The 21,110-nt window shown below is 40.7% G+C and overlaps 1 protein-coding gene across 14 annotated transcripts in view; it reads right to left on the bottom strand.

The window, feature by feature from the left end:
• Nucleotides 1-21,110, bottom strand: part of RFX3 (regulatory factor X3) — a 284,537-nt gene that overhangs the window by 32,448 nt on the left and 230,979 nt on the right. For all 14 annotated transcript variants that reach the window (XM_042912333.1, XM_042912320.1, XM_042912327.1 and 11 more), the window contains 5 exons: nucleotides 18,033-18,148; nucleotides 17,441-17,595; nucleotides 13,439-13,536; nucleotides 10,217-10,366; nucleotides 1,491-1,699 (listed from right to left, as the gene is read on the bottom strand). In XM_042912333.1, the coding sequence (XP_042768267.1) occupies nucleotides 1,491-1,699; nucleotides 10,217-10,366; nucleotides 13,439-13,536; nucleotides 17,441-17,595; nucleotides 18,033-18,148 (728 nt within the window). The remainder of the gene's footprint in view (nucleotides 1-1,490; nucleotides 1,700-10,216; nucleotides 10,367-13,438; nucleotides 13,537-17,440; nucleotides 17,596-18,032; nucleotides 18,149-21,110) is intronic.

Genomic DNA, 21,110 nt, shown 5'->3' with positions numbered 1-21,110 from the left:
TTATATACCTTCTCCCTGCAAAGCTAGCTCTGGACTCACCCCTGGACTCACTTATCACCATGATGACCCCAGTGTGCCCGCAGCCAGTCTGGTATGTCCTGTGGTCACGACTTTCTGACACAGACATGGGAGGACAGAATCTAAATCAGGAACCACCTAAACCTCAAGGTAGATATGGCCGTCACGCCCGAGGCAGCGGGGGCATCTCCATCCAAAGAAGCAAAAAAACCCACTAAACTCCTACCAGTAGAAAAAAAATCCCAGGGTCAGAAATATAACTTAACTAATTCATGTTACGAAATGCAAGTCTATCCCTCCATTCATCCCTGTGTTTCTGGTGTATAAGCCTATGTACAAGGCTCTGCTTTTAGCCCTTGCAGGAGACACATGGTCAACGACTCATCCCAACATTTGATGTCATACATCATGTAATCCGAAGGGCTTTCTCTTCCGGGGTTCCAGGTTGATAAAACCATACGTTTATATTTATATTATTTTGGCCATTAAGTGACTCGTATTGTACTTAGCGTCTACTAGATTATTGGTTCCTAAACCGGCTATGCATCAGAATCACCAAGAGGAAGATTTCTGAAGGCATTTTCGCATCACCTCTATCCCTAATCACTATTACCCACCCGCCCAGATTTTGATTCATTCAGGAGGGTTTGGGGAGGTACCTACGATTTTTGTTTATTTTACACTAATGCTAACACGCAGCCAGGTTTGAAAACAGTTGTACCTGATAAAATTAAGAAATTAACTAGATGGATGTGAGCATACATCACAATCACCTAAATGACTTTTTTAAAAGCACAGAACAAACTGAGGGTTGGTGGGGCGCTGGGGGGGAAAGCGGGTGATGGGCACGGAGGAGGGCACTTGTTGGGACGAGCACTGGGTGTTGTATGGAAGCCAATTTGACAATAAATTATGTTACGAAAAAATAAAAGCACAGATTGTTGCTCCCCATCTGATTGGCTCTGCCGTTTCTGATCCTAACGGTTTGGGGGGCGGGGCCTGAGAATTCGCTTTTCGAATACGTCTCCTGATGCTCCTGGTCTAGGGACCACAGCTTGCAAATCACCTCACTAGAGAATCAAGCGAGTGGTGTTAAGTGTTCCGGAAAGAAGCCCAAATAATGCCTGTCTGCAGCAGAGAGGACGACACCGGCCCTTTTCTGTCGCTGCACATGGCAGCTATGAGACGTCCCCAGCTGAGAACTCCAGGGCTGGGAGCAAGAGGTTTCCTCCTCCTGACAGATTATTCCCATAAAGCTCCTGGAGCGATCCCATGATGCTGGCATCACCGGGGGTGGGCGGAGGGTAATCACCACGGGGAGTCTGCACCCCAAGCCGTCACTCGTGTCTTGTCTGTTGTCTGAGAAGCAGGTACACGCACACACGCGCGCGCACACACACACACACACACGCGCGCACGCGCGTATCCGCAGCGCGTGAAGAATAAAGCTTGGGGGAAAGTGAGCACGATACCTGTAGAAAGACCATTTTAGCAGGAACTGCCTGGCAGCTTTAGGGAAACTGGGCCTCCCCTCGTAGGGCTTCAGCGCCTGCATCATCACGTTGTCCAGCCACGCGGCCCACTGCTCCAGGGTGCTCTGCTGCTGGAGGGTCATCTTGAAGTCCGTCTCCAGTCTCTGAACCATGCTGTCGTCACACTGGCACACCCAGGAGGCCTGCTCCTGGGACGGTACACAGAAAGCAGAGGAAAAGTTCAGCCCCACACCTTTTCCTCCAACGGCAGCCCGCAAACCCGGGGCACGGCGGGAAATTAGCGCGAAGGCTTCAAGCCACCGAAGGAACTGGGAAGGTGAACAACCACTTGTCAGCTGTCAAGGAAATGAACACCGCCTGGGTGCACGAAACAGCATGACTTGGGTTTTTCCACGTCAGCTGGTCTGCGTGAAGGATCAAAATACGCGATCTCCGGGGGCGCCTGGCGGGCTCAGTCGGTTACCCCTGACTCTTCATCTAGGCTCAGGTCACGATCTCACAGTACGTGGGATCGAACCGAACCCCGCATCGGGCTCTGCGCTGATGGTGCGGAGCCTGTTTGGGATTCTCCCTCTGTCCCTTTCCCAGCTCACTTTCTCTCTCTCAAAATAAATAAACATTAAAATGGTGTGGAGCCTGCTTGGGATGCTCTCTCTCCCTCTCTCTCTGCCCCTTCCCAGCTCGCTTTCTCTCTCTCAAAATAAATACACATTAAAAAAATTAAAAATAAAAATAAAATACATGATCACCCACGAAAAAGAGAATCTGAGCCAACAGTCTGCAGTCTTTCCTTCTATTGTTTTTATACTGCCTTCAAAAGTTCTCTCTTCCTCACCGCCCCGCCCCCCCCCCCCCCCCGCCCAGCCCCCACAACCCAATCAGATAAAACTTTAAAGTCAATCCATTCGAACATCCAATGGAAAAAAGACAGTCTCTTTAACAAATGGTGCTGGGAGAACTGGACAGCAACATGCAGAAGGTTGAAACTAGACCACTTTCTCACACCATTCACAAAAATAAACTCAAAATGGATAAAGGACCTGAATGTGAGACAGGAAACCATCAAAACCTTAGAGGAGAAAGCAGGAAAAGACCTCTCTGACCTCAGCCATAGCAATCTCTTACTTGACACATCCCCAAAGGCAAGGGAATTAAAAGCAAAAGTGAATTACTGGGACCTTATGAAGATAAAAAACTTCTGCACAGCAAAGGAAACAACCAACAAAATTAAAAGGCAACCAACGGAATGGGAAAAGATATTTGCAAATGACATATCGGACAAAGGGCTAGTATCCAAAATCTATAAAGAGCTCACCAAACTCCACACCCGAAAAACAAATAACCCAGTGAAGAAATGGGCAGAAAACATGAATAGACACTTCTCTAAAGAAGACATCCGGATGGCCAACAGGCGCATGAAAAGATGTTCAACGTCGCTCCTTATCAGGGAAATACAAATCAAAACCACACTCAGATATCACCTCACGCCAGTCAGAGTGGCCAAAATGAACAAATCAGGAGACTATAGATGCTGGAGAGGATGTGGAGAAACGGGAACCCTCTTGCACTGTTGGTGGGAATGCAAACTGGTGCAGCCGCTCTGGAAAGCAGTGTGGAGGTTCCTCAGAAAATTAAAAATAGACCTACCCTACGACCCAGCAATAGCACTGCTAGGAATTTACCCAAGGGATACAGGAGTACTGATGCATAGGGGCACTTGTACCCCAATGTTTATAGCAGCACTCTCAACAATAGCCAAATTATGGAAAGAGCCTAAATGTCCATCAACTGATGAATGGATAAAGAAATTGTGGTTTATATACACAATGGAATACTACGTGGCAATGAGAAAAAATGAAATATGGCCTTTTGTAGCAACGTAGATGGAACTGGAGAGTGTGATGCTAAGTGAAATAAGCCATACAGAGAAAGACAGATACCATATGTTTTCACTCTTATGTGGATCCTGAGAAACGTAACAGAAACCCATGGGGGAGGGGAAGAAAAAAAAAAAAAAAAAAGAGGTTAGAGTGGGAGAGAGCCAAAGCATAAGAGACTGTTAAAAACTGAGAACAAACTGAGGGTTGATGGGGGGTGGGAGGGAGGGGATGGTGGGGGATGGGTATTGAGGAGGGCACCTTTTGGGATGAGCACTGGGTGTTGTATGGAAACCAATTTGACAGTAAATTTCATATATTAAAAAAAATAAAATAAAGTCAATCCATTCGAGAAGATTTAGGGTAAGTCGGGCGGATGAACTCAATGGTACTGGGTGGAAACACATGCTGTATGAGGTTTAGGCTTTGGGAACCACACAACTGAGATACAACAGTAGCAAAAACAAAACTACTTTTGAGAAAATGTAGACATCTACCTGCCAAGGATTTCGATTACTACTGTTTTCCTTCTGGCTCTGACTGGGAAGTTTCATGGTTGGTAACAGCTGTGGGAACAAGAACTTTTAAAGCTACGTTTCAGTAGTTGCTCTAAGTTTTAGGACGTTTCCAGGGCTATACTGTATTTTAACATTAAAAAGTATATACTCTCAATGTCGAAATATAATCATTTGGTAATATAACGTTTGGCGGAGAATCAGAGGACGTGGATCTTAATACAGGGCGCAAATCAACTAAACTGACCTGAAGTAACCCACGTAATCTATGTGGGCCTCGTGTTCCCGGCATATAATAGAGAAATGAAATGTGACAGGAACTTTTAAGCTGGGTTCACTGCATGCAGATAATGTTTTCGAGATAAGCTCCCGTGGAGGGGTGTCTGTGAAGGTCCTAATTCTACACCTAAAACATTGTGATTATGTGTGTATTTTTCTGCAAAGGGTGTTTATAGCTTCCATTCTCCGAGCTCTCAGAGGACAAGTTCATTCGCATAGATAGTTTCGGCTGAATAAACCCCTAATCTTCATTCTCTGGTTCCAGCGTCTCTTCTGATCGTATAGACATTACCTATTCAAGAGACATTTCAACCGGGAGGCATTTCAAATACAAAATGCCCAAACTGAATTTATTTTATTTCCCCAGGGAGACCTCCAGTTTCTTCTAAATTCTCAACAGATGACACCATCCCCTATCCTTCTCTTACCTAATTATTAGCCATAAAGTCTTTCAGAATTACCTCCTAAGTATCACTTTCAAATGCTTTAAGTACACTAAAATAGAATTATAGAAAAACCTGAAAATACAAACAAGCACAAAGGAAAAAAATATTAACGGTATCTAAGATGTCAACGCTAAGAGCTAACTAAAACATGCTGATGTGTAAACCTTTCAAACTTTGCACATATGATATGTGCTGATGCATATATAAATACTTAGGGTAAAAAAAGGATCCTATTATACATTCTAGTAGAGATCCTGCTTAGTTTCACTTAACCTCCATATGATAACTGAATTTCCATGTAGGCAAATGTAGAGCTATATTTATTGTTGAACGACTGAATTTGCTGTAAGGCATGAATATGCCATTATTTACAGAACCAAGTCCATCGGTTCCAGTTTTTTACTATTAGGAAGAACGATGGAACCATCTCTCTTGAAACTATTACCTTTGCAAATTCTGCACTTACTCCTTTATGATAGAATTACATAAGAACAGCTAAGCTCCTTCAACACACCCTGTCAAATGACTCGGAAATTTTATATCAAGAGTCTTGGAGAGTACCCAGGGAAGAATTTAGGCATCAAGGAAAGGACTGGGAAGTTTGTTTTTGTTCTTTGCATTAATGTCCAAGCACTTTAAAAATTGTGGTGAAAAACACAGAACATAACACATATCATCTTACCCATTTTTTAAGAGTGCAGTCTAGGAGTGTCAACCATCTGCTTTTTATTATGCAATCGATCTGCAGAACTTTTTCATCTTGCAAAACTGAAACTCTATACTCACTGTAGGAGGGGGTGTTTTCTGTTTGTTTGTGCCCTGAGAATAGGGGAGGATATCGCACTGGTATCTTTGGAGGAATTTCATTTCATTTCTTACCATAAATTCAAGCTCACTATCTACTTGGAAGTTAGCTGTAAGAAAAGACAGGATGATGGGGAACTGAAACCTAACTCAGACAAATAAAACCACAGGACATTGTCTGGCTTTTCAAATGACATTATACGCCATTTTACTACTCTGGAGATTGAAAACATACTGATAACAGAGTATGCTGTAAATATTCCCTTGTGAAACAATCTGGACATTTCTTTTTTTTTTTTTTTTCAACGTTTTTTATTTATTTTTGGGACAGAGAGAGACAGAGCATGAACGGGGGAGGGGCAGAGAGAGAGGGAGACACAGAATCGGAAACAGGCTCCAGGCTCCGAGCCATCAGCCCAGAGCCTGACGCGGGGCTCGAACTCACGGACCGCGAGATCGTGACCTGGCTGAAGTCGGACGCCCAACCGACTGCGCCACCCAGGCGCCCCGCAATCTGGACATTTCAACTCTGTAAACGCCCAAAGCTAAGGGTGACCATTAGAGGTGTTCTCAACTTACAAATAAATTATATCCAAAATGATGAGGAGTCGGTAGCTTCACAATCAGAATGTCTTTTAAATAAACAACCACAAGCGTATGCGATGATGCCGCATCAGGTCGACCTACCAAACCTACTTGCCCGTAATGCAGATGGAAAACTTACAAATAAAAATGGCGCCATTGTAACGCTATCGATTCAATGAAACGGAAAATCAATAATGTGGCAGTAGAAAACTCATCTTGAACGCATGAGGAAAAGAAGATTTAATTAGGCGGGAATGCAATGGTGATGAAGATTTATGGATATCCTGAAGGAAACCTGTGAGAACTTTCGAGCTCTTCAGAGCATTATGATATTTACACTGAACTGTAACCTCATTGTTTTACATTAAAGTCTCCTTGATGCAAGAGCCATCACCCCCACAGGCGTCCATGCTACTGAGGTCAATCTTGGAGGGGCAGGGACAACTTCCAGGTGAACAGAAGAGGGTGATAAGATTGGAATGAGAAACGGAAGAAGAAGGAGAACTCCAGGGGACTCTAGGAAAACCCAGCAAACCTCCAAACAGAAAAGGAAAGCCAGAAGGGAGTGGAGACGGAATGTAGCACCCTAAGAAGGAGATAACTGATTAAAACGAGGGTGCGAAGTAAGGTGTAGGGGGACATGAAGGGCATGCCACTGTTGTTCCTGGTCCCCCGAGGAAAGGAAAGAGGATAGAGGGTAGAGGGTAGAGCATACACGTCCCAGCACTAATAACTGTCACGCAGACCCGGGAAAACTTGGGAGCTGAAAGCAGAGGAAGGGAAAAACGTAGCCTCAATTGGTGGGCAGAGGATGAGAAGAGAGGAGGTATAACCCACCATGTATATGCAAAGACGGTCTCAAGGTTGGCAGTTATAACCCAGAAGAACTCACTTGCATAAATACTTCATAGGGTTACAGATGCACAAATATTACAGAAAACCCTTCTCAGCTGTTTATTATTGGGAAGTATTCTTTTTTTTTTTTTAATGATATGTAAAAAGCATGTTATTTTACTTATTTTCCCTTTAAATTTATTTATTTAAACTCAGGTTAGTTAACATACAGGGTAGTCTTGACTTTGGGGGTAGAACCCAGGGATTCTCATCACTTACATAGGACACTCAGGGTTCATCCCAACAAGTGCCCTCCTTAATGCCCGTCACCTATTTAACCCATCCCCCCACCCACCTCCCCTCCAGCACCCCTCAGTTTGTTCTCTGTATTTAAGAGTCTCTTATGGTTTGTCTCCCTCCCTGTTTTTATCTTATTTTTCCTGGGGAATCATTCTTAAATATATTTTCTGCTATTGAACTTACATTACTTTTTGAAACTACAAGTTACCTTATTACTTCAACTTTTTTTAAAGATACTTTTTAAAGTATCTTTTCTGAATGAAGATTTGAAAGAAACATTGTAGGATAAATTTTAAGGGAATATGAACTTATTCTCATGAAAATCAGTTGATGTAAATTTCAATGAACTATGTAAAGTCAATGGCTTTGCAAACCTGAGACAGTTTGCTCTTATGAACGTTTTATGTTTGCATGTGTGCATTTATATGTGTTCATACATAGATATATAGAAAGATACATCTTAAAAAATATTTTCCCCATAACTAGGAGTTTGAGCTCAATCCATGAAAGTCAGAATGAACTTAACTAATTACTATGCCTTAGAATGAATCAAGCCCAAATACTACTTTTTGATATATTTAAGTAACGAAAATAGACCAGAACTATGGATTAAAATTTCTAAGAAATGGGAGTCATTAATGGTTTCTTTTTAAGCCAAAGTATTTTTTGTAAGTTTATCTATTTATTCTGGGGTGGGGCGGGGGGGAGGGCAGACAAAGAATCCAAAGGCTGATGTGGGGCTCAAAATCCCTAACCATGAGATCATGAGCTGAAATGAAGAGTTGGATGCTTAACCGACTGAGCCACCCAGGTACCAGGTACCAGGGTGCCACCAGCACCCCAAGGTATTGATTTTTTTTTAAGTTTTATCGAGATATAACTCATGTATCATATAATTCACTTGTGTACAGTATAGCATTCAATGGCTTCCCGTAGTACATTCACAGAACTGTGTACCCGTCACAATTTTAAGACGTTTTCATTTCCCCCAAGAGAAACCCCACACTCCTTGTGTCCTATGTCACCCTTCAATTCCCGGTCCCCCAAATCCAGGCAGTCATGGATCTTTCTGTCTCTTACAGATTTGTCTATTCTGCACATTCCATATAAATGGAATCATCCACTACGTGGTCCTTTGTGTCTGGATTCTTTCCCTTAGCATCATATTTCCAAGGTTCATTCACACTGTAGCAGCCGTCAGAACTTCATTTCTTATTATTGCTAATGATATTCCATTGGGTGGATATGCCCCACTTTGTTTACACTCTCAGGAGTAAACAGGCAGTGGGTTGTTGCCACTTTTATGCAGCAAACGTGAATAAAGCTGCCACAGAATGTCCACAGACAAGTTTTATGTGGACACAATTTCATTTCTCTCCGTAGGTACCTATGGGTGAAGTTGCTAAGTCATCTGGTAAAACTCCATGTTTAACCTTTTGAGAAATTGCCAGACCGTTTTCCAAAGGGGCTCATCGTACGTTCTAATCAGTAGTGCGTGAGGGCTCCGATTTTTCACCATGACCACAGAAGCGTGCCCTTCGTCTTGCCCTCCATCTGACTTCTCGCACTATTTGTTTTCATTGGTAATCTCTTTCCTAGGGTAGCATAGTCCACCCTTAACGCCCTTCATTCTTTTTGTGATTACCGGTCTCATGATAGCCATTTTAGCGTGTGGGAAATAGTATCTCCTGTGGTTTTGACTTGCATTTCTGTGGTGGCTAATTACGTTAAGTATCGTTTCAGGTCCTTGTTGGCCATTGGTATATCTTCTTTGGAGAAATGGCTATGGAGGTCGCCACCCATTTTCTACCTGGGCCATCTTTTTATTATTGGGTTGTAATAGCTCTTAACATATTCCAGATACAAATTTTTTTTTATCAGATATACAATTTGTAAAAATCTTCTCAATTCTTTTTTCAAATGTATGTATGTATGTAGGTATGTAGGTATTTCTATGTAATAATGATTTCAGGAGTAGAAAATTTCATCAATTCTTATCAGTTGTTGTTTCACTTTTTTTGCTGGTCTCTTGAAGCACAGAAGTTTTTGATTACGTTCAGTTCTGCATTTCTTTCTTTTTTTTGCTTGTACTTTGAGTGAGCAATGTACTATTTTTACATGGTAACAACTAGTTCCATCACCTTAGTATCTGAAATAAACTATTTGTGGGATTTCACAATATTCCTAAATTAGCTGTCTTTTTAAGTGTACCTTAAAGTACAAGTGAATAGTTTGATCACAATGTTCAAGTACATTTTTTTCTTCATTTGGACGAACAAAACAGTCAAACATCTTGCACCTAATTCCTTTCAAAGGAACAAATATTTACCAGGCACTCTGAAATAGAATTTCTAAGTCTTCCTAGTTCTTTCAAGGTGGGGGACTATTTTTTTTTAATGTTCATTTTTGAGAGAGAGAGAGAGAGAGAGAGAGAGAGAGAGCACAAGAGGGGGAGGTGCAGAGAGACAGGGGGACAGAGGATCCAAAGCAGGCTCTGAGCTGACAGCAGAGAGCCCGACACAAGCCTCAAACACATGAACTGTGAGATCATGACCTAAGCCAAAGTTGGACGCTGAAATGAACCACCCAGGTGCCCCTCAAGGTGGGGCACTATTAAAAACATATACCTCTTGTATGTTATGGTGCAAAGGACTTCATGTATTCCTACATATGTCAACAATAATCTAAGATAGGTATTATAAGGTGTGGAAGGGAAAGCCCAGAGCAGTTAAATAACTTGCCCACCGTCCCACAACTAGTAGCTAAAAGAGTGTAATCTCTTGCCTACCTAATTTGAAGGACTGTGAGCGTCCCTGCTCCATTAACTATCTAGCAAACCCTGCTGACATCTGTTCCCATCTAGTACTATAAATCTTATCAGACTTTAACCACAAAACAGAGGAGCAGTGAAGTCTTGGCCAAGTCAAACTCTCATCTTGCAGGACAATGTGGACATAGATGCTGTCTGTGCGCGGATGCGACTATGGAAACAAATACGACGATCCTCATGAAGAAGAATGAGGCGTCTTTCCTCAAAAGACCCATTTTGAAAGGAAACAGAGTACCTGGACATTGGCAAAGTCAACGCGGTTGAGGTCATTGAGCATCTGGTTGATCTGAGAAGTGTTCTGAAGCACTGCGCGAGCTGCCTGGGCCAGGTGATTGAGCGACGTGTATCTTCGCAGAGTCTGGGCAAAGGCACTTACAGCGGCGACCTGTAAAGAAATCCCATCAAAATCGGGTAGTTGTTTCTCTCCGGAAAAAGAAACCACTGTAATCTTCAAATCTTTATTGCCCTGCCCAATTTTAAATGCTTCCTTCTGATACTTAGTTCAAGTTCATTTCGTGCGAGAGCTTACTTGTAAATTATAGCATTTAAATCTCTAAACCCAAGTATTATTTTCCTTTTGAGTAGGTAGAGGTCAACACTAAAACAAACTCCCATGTTCTTCGACATCTGGGTGCAGCACTAATTAAACCAGTCTTGCAGGAAATGACTTTGTCTAGGGAAGCAGGAAAAATGTTGCCTTTCGTTTCTTTTTTACTCTCTGTAGGACCCTCAACGACAAACTCTGTAAATACAATATTTTTCTTTTTTTTTAGAAAACCAAACTATATAGCCTCACTTTTTTAAATGGACTAAAAAAATAGACTCTTCAGAGCAATGTCATTCAGATTCACTCTTATCGCCTTTACTTTGTAGAAACCTGGGAATTTTTCAGGTGAAACAAGAGTGTTCATAGCTTCTATCAGCAAATACATAGCCGATAAACTGATCAGACATAAAGCAAAAATCTCAATCTATGTGCAAAGGCTATCCAGGATTTCTCCATTTGCCCCTCATCTACCTTCTATCCTTCTTCATTTTGCTCTGTGCCCAGGAAGACTACTCTGAATGGACTACATTAACCACTTTCCTTAAACTCTGGCTTCCAGTTGGGTTCGGCCAGTGATAGACACTGGGAGGGGACACAAGGATAGGAAAAAAGAGAGTTGAGTTCAAAGTATACATTCCCCTACAACCTCTGCTCTCTCCGTTTTGGCAAAGCCAGCTTTCCTGGTCTAAGACCAGAGTCCTGGGGCAGGGGATGGGGGGGTGGGGTGGGCGGGGAAGGAGATGATCTCCTAAGGCCATAGCTTTTACCTCTTTCCCCTTCAGACCTAGGGATGCTCAGGACTTCTCACTAGTGTTAGTCCTGGGGTGCTTCACCATTCCTCCGGGTTTTCTTAACTCTGTTTACACCTTTGGAAACAGACCCTTCTTAAATTTTTTTCAATTAATCTCCCTTTGGATATACCATTTGCTTCCTGCTGAGACCTTGAATAAAACAGGTACATTGAAAGATATCAAAAATAATGTCAAAAAAAAAAAGTCTCAGTAAATATCTAAATCTCACGATCTCCTGGAAACTGATCACATGCAGAGGAAACCTAATGAGCATTTTACCATATTGATAGGAGCGTATGGTAAGCCATTAAATCACGATGGGCATGTAAGCAGCAACTGATTAAATAGTCCATACTGGTGTTCCCAGGTCAAAGGATGCTGTGTTCTGATAGACGTTTCAGGACTATGTGGAACATGGGAGGAGTCACATTCTCTCAAAAAATAAGTCTTAACACTTTTTTTCCATTTCCGTGATTTATATTAACTGAGTACATCCTATGTGCCAGAAACCACGGTAAGTGCCTCACATATATTACCTTGTTTAATTCTTAGAACTATTATATTAGACACATGTTGTGACCTAAAGGGATTCTGTAGCTTGCTCAAGGTTACACAGAAACTAAGTTACAGTGATGGAGTATGTTTGATAACAATGGCCAGTCGTAACCTAATTATGCTCTTTCCTCTGTCACGGTAGATTATCTTCACTGAGGGAGTGCTCAGCTAAAAAAAAGGCTACACGTCAGTGACAGCAGAAAAGCAGAAGACACCCTCCACCAAGGCAGGTCATCCAAGTCGACTCTGGGGACCGATGAAATGGCCAATATGGCAGATTGCTACCACATTCGCTTTGGTAATACTGGGAAGGGAGGTGTTTTTAACTGCTTGAAGTATTGTTGCGAATATGACTGACTTCGCAAATGGGAAAGCGTTCCGGTAACCATCATAATCAAACGGCACCTCTTGTCTTTGTCCACCTCAATGTGGCACTCTAGAACTTTCAGCAATGATGGAAATGCTCTATGTAAATACTGCCAACTATGGTAGCCACTGGTCACGTGGGGCTATGGCCCACTGGAAACATAGCTAGTGTGACTGAAGAACTCAAATTTTAGTTTAATTTAAAGGTAAAATTCAAATTTAAGAAGTCAATGTGGCTATCCGTAATGCATGCATTAACAGCATAGCTCTAGAGCAGTAATCTAAGGTGGGAATACTGATGAAATGTTCCTTCAGTGTGTTTTATTTTTTTGCTTAGCTGTGTTTTTTTTTTTTTTTTTTTTTTTTTTTCATGCACGCTTTAGAAAGTGTTATTGCAAATCTTAACTCAAAGCAGAAAGAACTGGGAGCTACTCGTGCTACCAACGAGACTTGCCAGGTACAAGAACTTCAATCTCTCAACTATGCCCCCAAATTGAAAGACAAGGTGTGTGGCTGAAGTCTGACAGTGGATACAGTTATTGAGAAAAAGCCACGAATGTAATTTTGGGTACAAAGTTTAGACAAAATCAGTCCCATCTTGCCAGAGGATATGTTCACAGATTAGCCTAAAGTAGTAAGGTTAGGAGGAGACAAAGTGGAGATCAGGATTCATTTCTCTAGCTAAACAATCCACATTCCTTATAAACACTGATCAATTATGAGACAGTTGCTCACTTTAAGAAATGACTACCTATTCACAAAAGCATTCTCCAGTGTTGAAAAAAATAAAACATGCTGAAAATCAAAAGAGTATCAATTTACATGAACGTTTCGCAATATAATGAGTATAGTTGGGGACTTCAAAAAGCTAAAACTCACTCAAATGGAAACTACTTAACATTCTAGGTGATCCTCTTTAATTTTTGAAATTAAGCAATCTGGAATATATACTTTGGAAAAAGAGCTTATAAATACACCACACTTGAAATGATTCTCTAGTTTCTTTGAAAGGAGCATTATCAAACAACATCTCCTGTGAAAGTTCTTTATTACATGGTGATAAAGCAAAAATAAAAAATCGGTTTGAAAAGTTCAATATATGACGATACCAACATAATACAAAATAATTTTCTACATTGTACATAAGACAGAACAATTTTCTAAATACAGAGGAAAAAGCAAAAACATAAAAACTTACCTTGGTTTGTATCATTCTCTGTGGGATATTGTTCATGGCATTGGAAAGCCAACCTTCAAGGCTTTTTGCAAAATTTCGAATGGCTTGGGTCAAGGCACCTAAATGTTAAAGAATAAAAGCAGAACGAAAAAGACACCAAAGAACATTAATCTTTATTCCAGGAGAAGAGAAAAAATGTGTATATGACATTTCAAATAACACAGAATTTATATTGCCCTCATTGACAAGACTTTTTTAACATTATTTCTAACTTTGAAAGCATCCAAGAATTGTATTTTGGGTTTTTTTTTTCTTTTAAAGCTATTTTTTTCCCAGATATTTATGACACTTTGTTGGGAAATGAAAACATTCAAACGTTTCTGCTTATAGCGACATATACCAGTTGTGAATATACTTATGGAATTTTCTATCTTAAACGAGACATTCTTTCATTAACAGCTTTATGCTCAAAGGCTAAGTATTTTCTTTATAAATTCTTCATCTTGATTTGTTAAGCTCTTAATCAATTTTCCTTTCTTCAGTTAAAAAGACAACATTGCACAGCTTTCTCCCTTCCTCTACATATCTATTCATGCTAGAACATATCATATTAGTTATCTGTTACTCTTGTTGAAAAGTAAGGAAAAAATTAAAATTGCCTGACTTGAAAATTTTGGATAACTATTCTCCATTTCACTTGGCAGGTAGAGATAAAAGATCAATGTGATAAAATTGCTGTCACAGAGACCGGTATTCTTAAGATATTCCTAAAATAGTCCGTTCCGTGTTCTTGATGAATCTGTTAAGACCTGAAAGAGGGCTGGGTCCCATGAGAGTAGTTTTTATAGTGGTCATAAAATGACTGGAAGCATCATCAGTTATCAGTAATGACTACAATTATTTTACAAGAAGGGACTGTCGTATAATAAAAAAAAAGACTTCTTCTCTTGTTCAACAAAGTAATTCAGTCAATAGCATTTTACTTCATCTGTACCCAACGCTCCTCAGTGTAGGGGACAGTTTCAGACATTTAACAGATAAGTGTCTGAAACACCCACAACATGAAATTAACCTCTGTGGGTTCTCAATAATGTGGTAGGCATTCGAATTTGTAGTCTACTCTAAGACACACAGAAGCTATGTTTTTCTCTAAGGCTACCAAGGATATTAATGTTAATGCTGGGATTAAATTCCTTGCTTTTTCTTCCTGTGCTCAAATGAGTCTGACATGCTTCTCTCTATCATTTTTGGTAAAGCAGGGTTAGAAATAATTTAGCTTGCTCAAGTTGCTTGCGAAAGATACAAATTTCACTATCCCAATCATAAAAACAACTGTTTTTTTTTTTTTTTTAAATCATTTCTTTCACTGGTCAAATGATAGAACAGAGGTTCAAATGACTCAATTTTGATCAGGAAAAACACTCAAGAAGTATCGACTCTTAAACATGACAATCATCTACTGGAAACACGGACTTGGAAATTTCTAGAGAATGAATCTTGTGAAATTTCCAGAGCTTCCCACTTGAGCCAAAAAAAGAAAAAGAAAGAAAAATATTTTTCTGCTGTCTTATGTATTAGAACCATGGAGGGCAGGCATGAATGGAAATGAAAAAAGAGTGAAAAAAAATTAACGACCCTTTTTGAAACTCAGTAAAATTTTGTTCAAAATTCACCTTGGCTATCTGCATTTGCATGTTTTCTACTGTTAACATAGAACGCATTACTTGATCAGCATAAAAAAAACCAAGAAGCAAGAAAAGTTACTTTAAAAAAATATTTAGCATGGGTCTTGTTTCATCTGGACAAATTTCATGCTAGGGAAGATTATTAGAGAAAAAGATGTTTTGTATATCAAGTGACTATAAGTTTTTGCTTTCTTGTACTACATGACATCGGGGGCCACCTTTACATACGCTCAAAATTGTACATAAATGTTACTGGTTGAGTTCTTATGCAATTCTTACACTTCACTGTTTTTTCATTTTCAGATAAATGTATTTTAGAATATAGTAGCTTCAAGCTGACTTCAAATTAGTGTGATATGCAGACATTTTTTGGCTAAAAAAAGGAATCCCATCTGGACAGTAAACGGTAGAGTGAAGTACTTGTAGCCAGGAAAGTATAATTTTTAAAAATAAAATTAAGTTTGCTCTCTCTCTAGGGATTCATGTCAGATCAAATTGTGCATTCTGACTCTGACAACTTTTTCTCATGAATGGATGGTTTACAATTGAAAACGATTCCAAAGCTAACTTGTCTCAACCTGCTTGCAATTGATATTAAAAGGCACATGATCGGAAGATAGCTACTTAAGCTGTAATTTAAGTTGTATTTTCTTAAGTCTTGTTGCAGAATCAGAATTAAATCTCTAAGTGTACTTTGGAGGGTAGCACATTAATGTCCCTGGTAACTTCACAGAAGCTATCAAACTAACGTCAGGTGAAAATTCCTGAAGTTGAGTTGTCCGCTAAATGTAGAGACAAACTTCTGGGCAGAAGAAATGGGTTTTCGAATCAAAATTTGCACAAAACAAAGGTCAAGTGTACTGTGCACTTAAAATGATGAGGTGTAGAGTCAATTAAAATTGATACATGATTTAGTTTAGGAAACTGTTGACTTCACAAGTCTTCTGGTGCTAACAGAAGCAAAAGGCTTCAGAACTGTTTAAGATTATCACTCAGAGCACAGGGAGCAAGACAAAAACAAGGAAAATCAAGATTCTGGAACATAAATCAGTAGAGAATTTACACACTGCAATTTTCCATGACAGCGTCATTTTTAATCAATTGTCAGTCAGGAAGCTTGCTGCAGATAGAGTGGAAAATACCAGCAACTGACAAAAATGTGAGACAATGACAGTTGGATTTCTTTTTCCTAAACTTATTTCTATACAAACTTATGTGTGTTCGTTGATAGTATATGTAAATGAGTATCTAAGCATCTATTTTAAGATGGCGGGAAACAGGTGGAAAGCACGATCTTCCACTGTTTGTCATATTTAGAAAAAAAAAGAAAATATAAACATACACATGCTGATATCTTCACCTTGTCTTCTATAAAATCCCTCCTTCAATACTTTGTTAGGATTTAACATCAATCAACTGTGAACAGTGCACTTGAAGTACAGGGTTGCCAATTTCACAAGCTAAAAGACTCTGCTTTTACTTTATTCATGTCATTGCAGAGTGGAAATTCTGTCCCACTTCTTGAAAAGTTAAGGTCACTAGTATGTGCTCGTAAAGGTGTTCGCATAAAATCATTTCAACTGCCTACCTCTCCCACAAGTATCCACGGTAGCATTTATATTGACACGTGCAGAAAAGGACTTTGTTTGTTCCAAATATGCACCATCCCTTAAAAAAGGAAACCTAATTTATCTACGTAATATCTACTTGCTTCATGGTGGGAATGCTCACGTAGTAATATATATATATATAGAGAGAGAGAGAGAGATTTTTCTCTCCAAATGCCAGTTAACCATTACTGTTAATGGAAACTGCATTTGTGGTTCTCAACGTGATGGAGGGTGACAAAGTCAATGCTTTTGTACAGGAATTCAACTTTAGTGGAAACCAAGATGAATTCATTTCAAATCAAAAGCAACCACGAAGGAAGGAGGCTGGCCCCACAATTACAGATTTCATAAACTTTTGGCTTTCTGAAGGGAACTGTGTCCTTGGGGAGAATAATTTTTACAAGGTTGCCTGGCTTGGGAGTGTTCTGATAATAATTAGTCACCGATGGCTGTCACATCTTTAGGTTATCTTTTCTATTGAAAAGAAAATGAAAGATTGGAAAACAGATCGTGTTTTTTTTTTCCCCGTTTAACTACAGTTTTGCTCTAAGCTGCTTTCATTCAATATTCTTTTGTGTTGCATGGTTTTCTGTTTTTGTGTTTTTTTCTTTTATTTGGCAAATCGAAATGAGGTTAGAATCACCCTAGATCGCGACGTCGCTTCCCCAAACTTCTTGGGTGGAATGTATGAGAATAAAAGCATCCGTACTTGTCTGCATTTAACTTACTAGGAATAGGTCTAAGCACGTCGGGGATGAGAATCTCCACCAAAGCCTGGTACATCCCATGGTCACAGTTACACATCCATTTCAGGATAGACTCATGTTTGCACAGAGTTATCAGCTTTGCTTTCGGAAGTCGACTTTCTATTTCACTCAGATTGCTGGTGTGAATAAATGTAGCAAATGAACAGATGGCAAATGAGGATAAAAAAGAAAATGGACTTTAAAAATAGTTTTAGTTTATCAAATATTACTGAGGTTAGCACTATACCACCATTGCACTGCTTCCGTACGGCTGGATACATATAACACGCCCCCAGAGCTGCCTGTGCACGTTAATGCTTTCTGACGGCATGAGAGGCAGGTATGATACTAATTCCATGAGGATGAAACAGCTCTACCGCAGTCCCCCAAATCAATAAAAATGGGAGCTACCACACACACACCGAAACCTCCAGAGAGCACTTTGTGGTTCATTTCTATCCATTCATTTAATGTTATCACGTAAGGTTCACAACTGGTATACATATCTCTCGTTTATTAGCTGTGACATCTACTCGGCCATGAAAATGAATTGGAAAAGCATATTGATTCTGACCTTGATTCGGTGATGGTAGTGCCGTCGGTTGGAGTAGAGGGAGAATAGCGCCAGAACGTTTGCCACAGTTTTTCTATCAGGCTAAACTGAAGATTCACGACAACGTCCAATATTGCCTAAAAAAAGAAAACGGTTATATCCGCGTTACCTTACGATGCTTCTCAAGGGGACGTGCGAAGAGCGCGTTACGTGTCGGGCTGGCAGTGGTGAAGACACCTGTGGGTTCGTAAGCTATACGGTGAACGTGGAGTAAATTTTGCCAACGGAAGGCAAACAGAAGAGCTCAGGCAGGGAGAACATAACGTCTGGAAAGACTGACGGGATGGCGTGTATTCCTCCAATAGTGGCCTCGTATTGTATCCCAGCCTCGCTTTACCTCTCTTTGTTCTCCTTAACTCCCCTTCCTCTCCATTTTCTTCTCTTGCTTTTCTTTCATTCCTTCACACACGGCTTCCTTCGGCTTCCATGGCCGCTGCCACTCTTCCTATTCTCAGACCCAACGGGCACACAACAAAGGTGCGATTCACACCAGTCCCCAGAGGGTTGGGTGTGTTCCCGGCCGTCAAAGATGGCGGAAGCAAAGGGTGTGGAGCTGCTTGGGCCTGGTGGACAGAGTCAAGGCTAAATGGGCCTGTCTAGGGCGGCTGACTAGGATTCCGGAGTGTTCCCAGGCAACCAGAGTCTGGACCAGGGACTACAATGACAATGGCCTTCAGAGGACAGCACCTGTCTGGGCAGAATAAGGGTACCTCTGTGGTCAAGCCACACCTCCATCTCAATCCTCCCTCGGCTTACTCCCTTCAGAGAGGAGCTTTAAGACCATCCCCCTTTCTGACCTTGGGGGCAGGAGCCGCATCCTCCTTCTCCTTCATTTTATCTCCCAGAACCATTTCCCAGCTGCATCAAAGATGCTTTTTTTTTTTTTTTTTTGATGATGCTAAAATTTGCCCCCTTCATTAAATTTTGATGATCAGGTTTAATTTCACCCTGCCATGGCAATTAGTTTATAAATTCATCTTCAGATAAAAGCAGTCACAAAACCAAAGAATCACTTGTTTGTGCAAAGAACATGTGATTCTGTGATTATTTTGAGCATAAAAGACAGAAGTCATCAGCAAAATGTGTTTGATGCTGGCAGTACTGAGAACCAGGACAGGTAAAACAGGCCCATCGAGATCTAGAGTTCACAGAAGCAGAGAGACAACAGGGGGCAATCAGGAGAGTCCATCTGGGTATTTGAGGCAAACAGAGGAAACTGTAACCACAATTCTATAGTCTCTGCCACCTGTGTCGATCTGGCCCTACATAGGATACGGAGAATAACTGTCCTTCTATATAAACACACTGAGACCAATTCAAATGTGAAGCAAAATACGTTTGAGGGCATGTTCTGGTGAGCAGTAGGGAATGTTACACGTCATTGCATAATGAAGACGGAGGGAAGGGAATGAATGAATGAACACACTCCTCACCCTATGATACTAAGAACAATTAAGATGCAAGTATAAGCCTTGACAGTGAAAGACAGATAGATGTCCCTCTTCCCAGGCAAAAATGTTCTCAAGAGGCAAATTATTAAACTGCTCTCCCAACTGTACCGTGGGCACAGTCTAAGAGATATCTACTAACAAAACAACTACCAACATCATATATAATACCTAGGTATCTCTATCTATGAGAACACTAAATTTTAGGGGCGCCTGGGTGGCTCAGTCGGTTAAGCATCCGACTTCGGCTCAGGTCATGATCTCACAGTTCGGGAGTTCGAGCCGCATGTCGGGCTCTGTGCGGACAGCTCGGAGCCTGGAGCCTGCTTCGGATTCTGTGTCTCCCTCTCTCTCTGCCCCTCCCCTCCTCATGCTTTGTCTCTCTCTGTCTCTCAAAAATAAATAAACGTTGAAAAAAAATTTTTAAAAAACATAAACTGCACAGAATATGAAAAAATAAGGCAAGTAAAGAATTCAGTGCATCTGAAATGCAATCTCTCCAAATTAAATAATTTCAAATGATTCTTTTGAAAAGGACATTCCCATCAGCCTCACTTGGGACATTTTTACAAGGGAATAAAACATTTTATCATTTGTCCACCCACTTTCAAATACGTTCCGACTGAAATATACAGGCAGATGTATTTTTAAATAATCCTTATTGTACTGGTTTCGGGCAGGTGACTATTTACAGGAGAGGAGACGAGACTGAGACACCTGTACTTCAAAAGTCTGGAAGTCTGACATGAAAAAATAATCACGATTCTTCTTTTCCATACCTGCCGCCATGTCTCCCGAGAAATGGCGTGAACGTTTGTAACTCTGTGAAAACATGGGGATCATTCTATGGACCGCCATTCCCCACATATGCTGATTACCATACCCACCCATCTCTCTTCATAGAGACTATTCCCGGATGCTGGTATGTTAATGAAATTTTTGTGATCCTGAAGATACTTTCGTCTCTCACCTTATTGGTGGAGCTTTTCACTTGGAATAAGCTTACCGTACACTCCTTAGTAATACAAAGGATGGTGCTCCAACTTGTAGTTTGAACAAAGAGAAACTTCAAAAGAATCTAAATTATATTTGTGAGGGTTGGGTTGCTTTAAGAAGGATTCACCTGAACACAGAGAAGTGAGAAGTTGCTTAGAGAATCTTCACATAAAAATCTTGAGTGAATCTATGTGATATTTATGTACAAAGAAAGAATTTTTTTCTAGACACATAAGGCTCCTCTAGGAATTCTTTCAGGTTGGGAGAATTCTTTCGAGTGTAGTCGGATGGATACGAAGCGTCTTTATCATGCCAACAAATGTTGGGAACAAAGAGAGAACTTGCCCTTGGTTGTTAATGATCCAGCACCCTTGACAAGCACTCGGATTCGCTCAAGCAGTTGGTATTTCTGGAGTGGGAAAGAAATCTGTGAACGCTGTGAGCTGAGACTTCTCACTGCATACTGCCTTGTCCGCAGTCGGGAGGGCTGTCCAGGAAAGGCAAGGGAACATCTTCTACTCCTGAGCAGATCACAAATAGCCCTGGAATAAAGCTACTTAAGTTCTAAACAGACTCCTCTTTCAAAAAGAGAGGC

The sequence above is a fragment of the Panthera leo genome, chromosome D4 (assembly GCF_018350215.1).
Source record: "Panthera leo isolate Ple1 chromosome D4, P.leo_Ple1_pat1.1, whole genome shotgun sequence".
NCBI lineage: Eukaryota > Metazoa > Chordata > Mammalia > Carnivora > Felidae > Panthera > Panthera leo.
The sequence above is the reverse complement of the archived record's forward strand: the minus strand, read 5'-3'. Positions and strand labels throughout refer to the sequence as shown.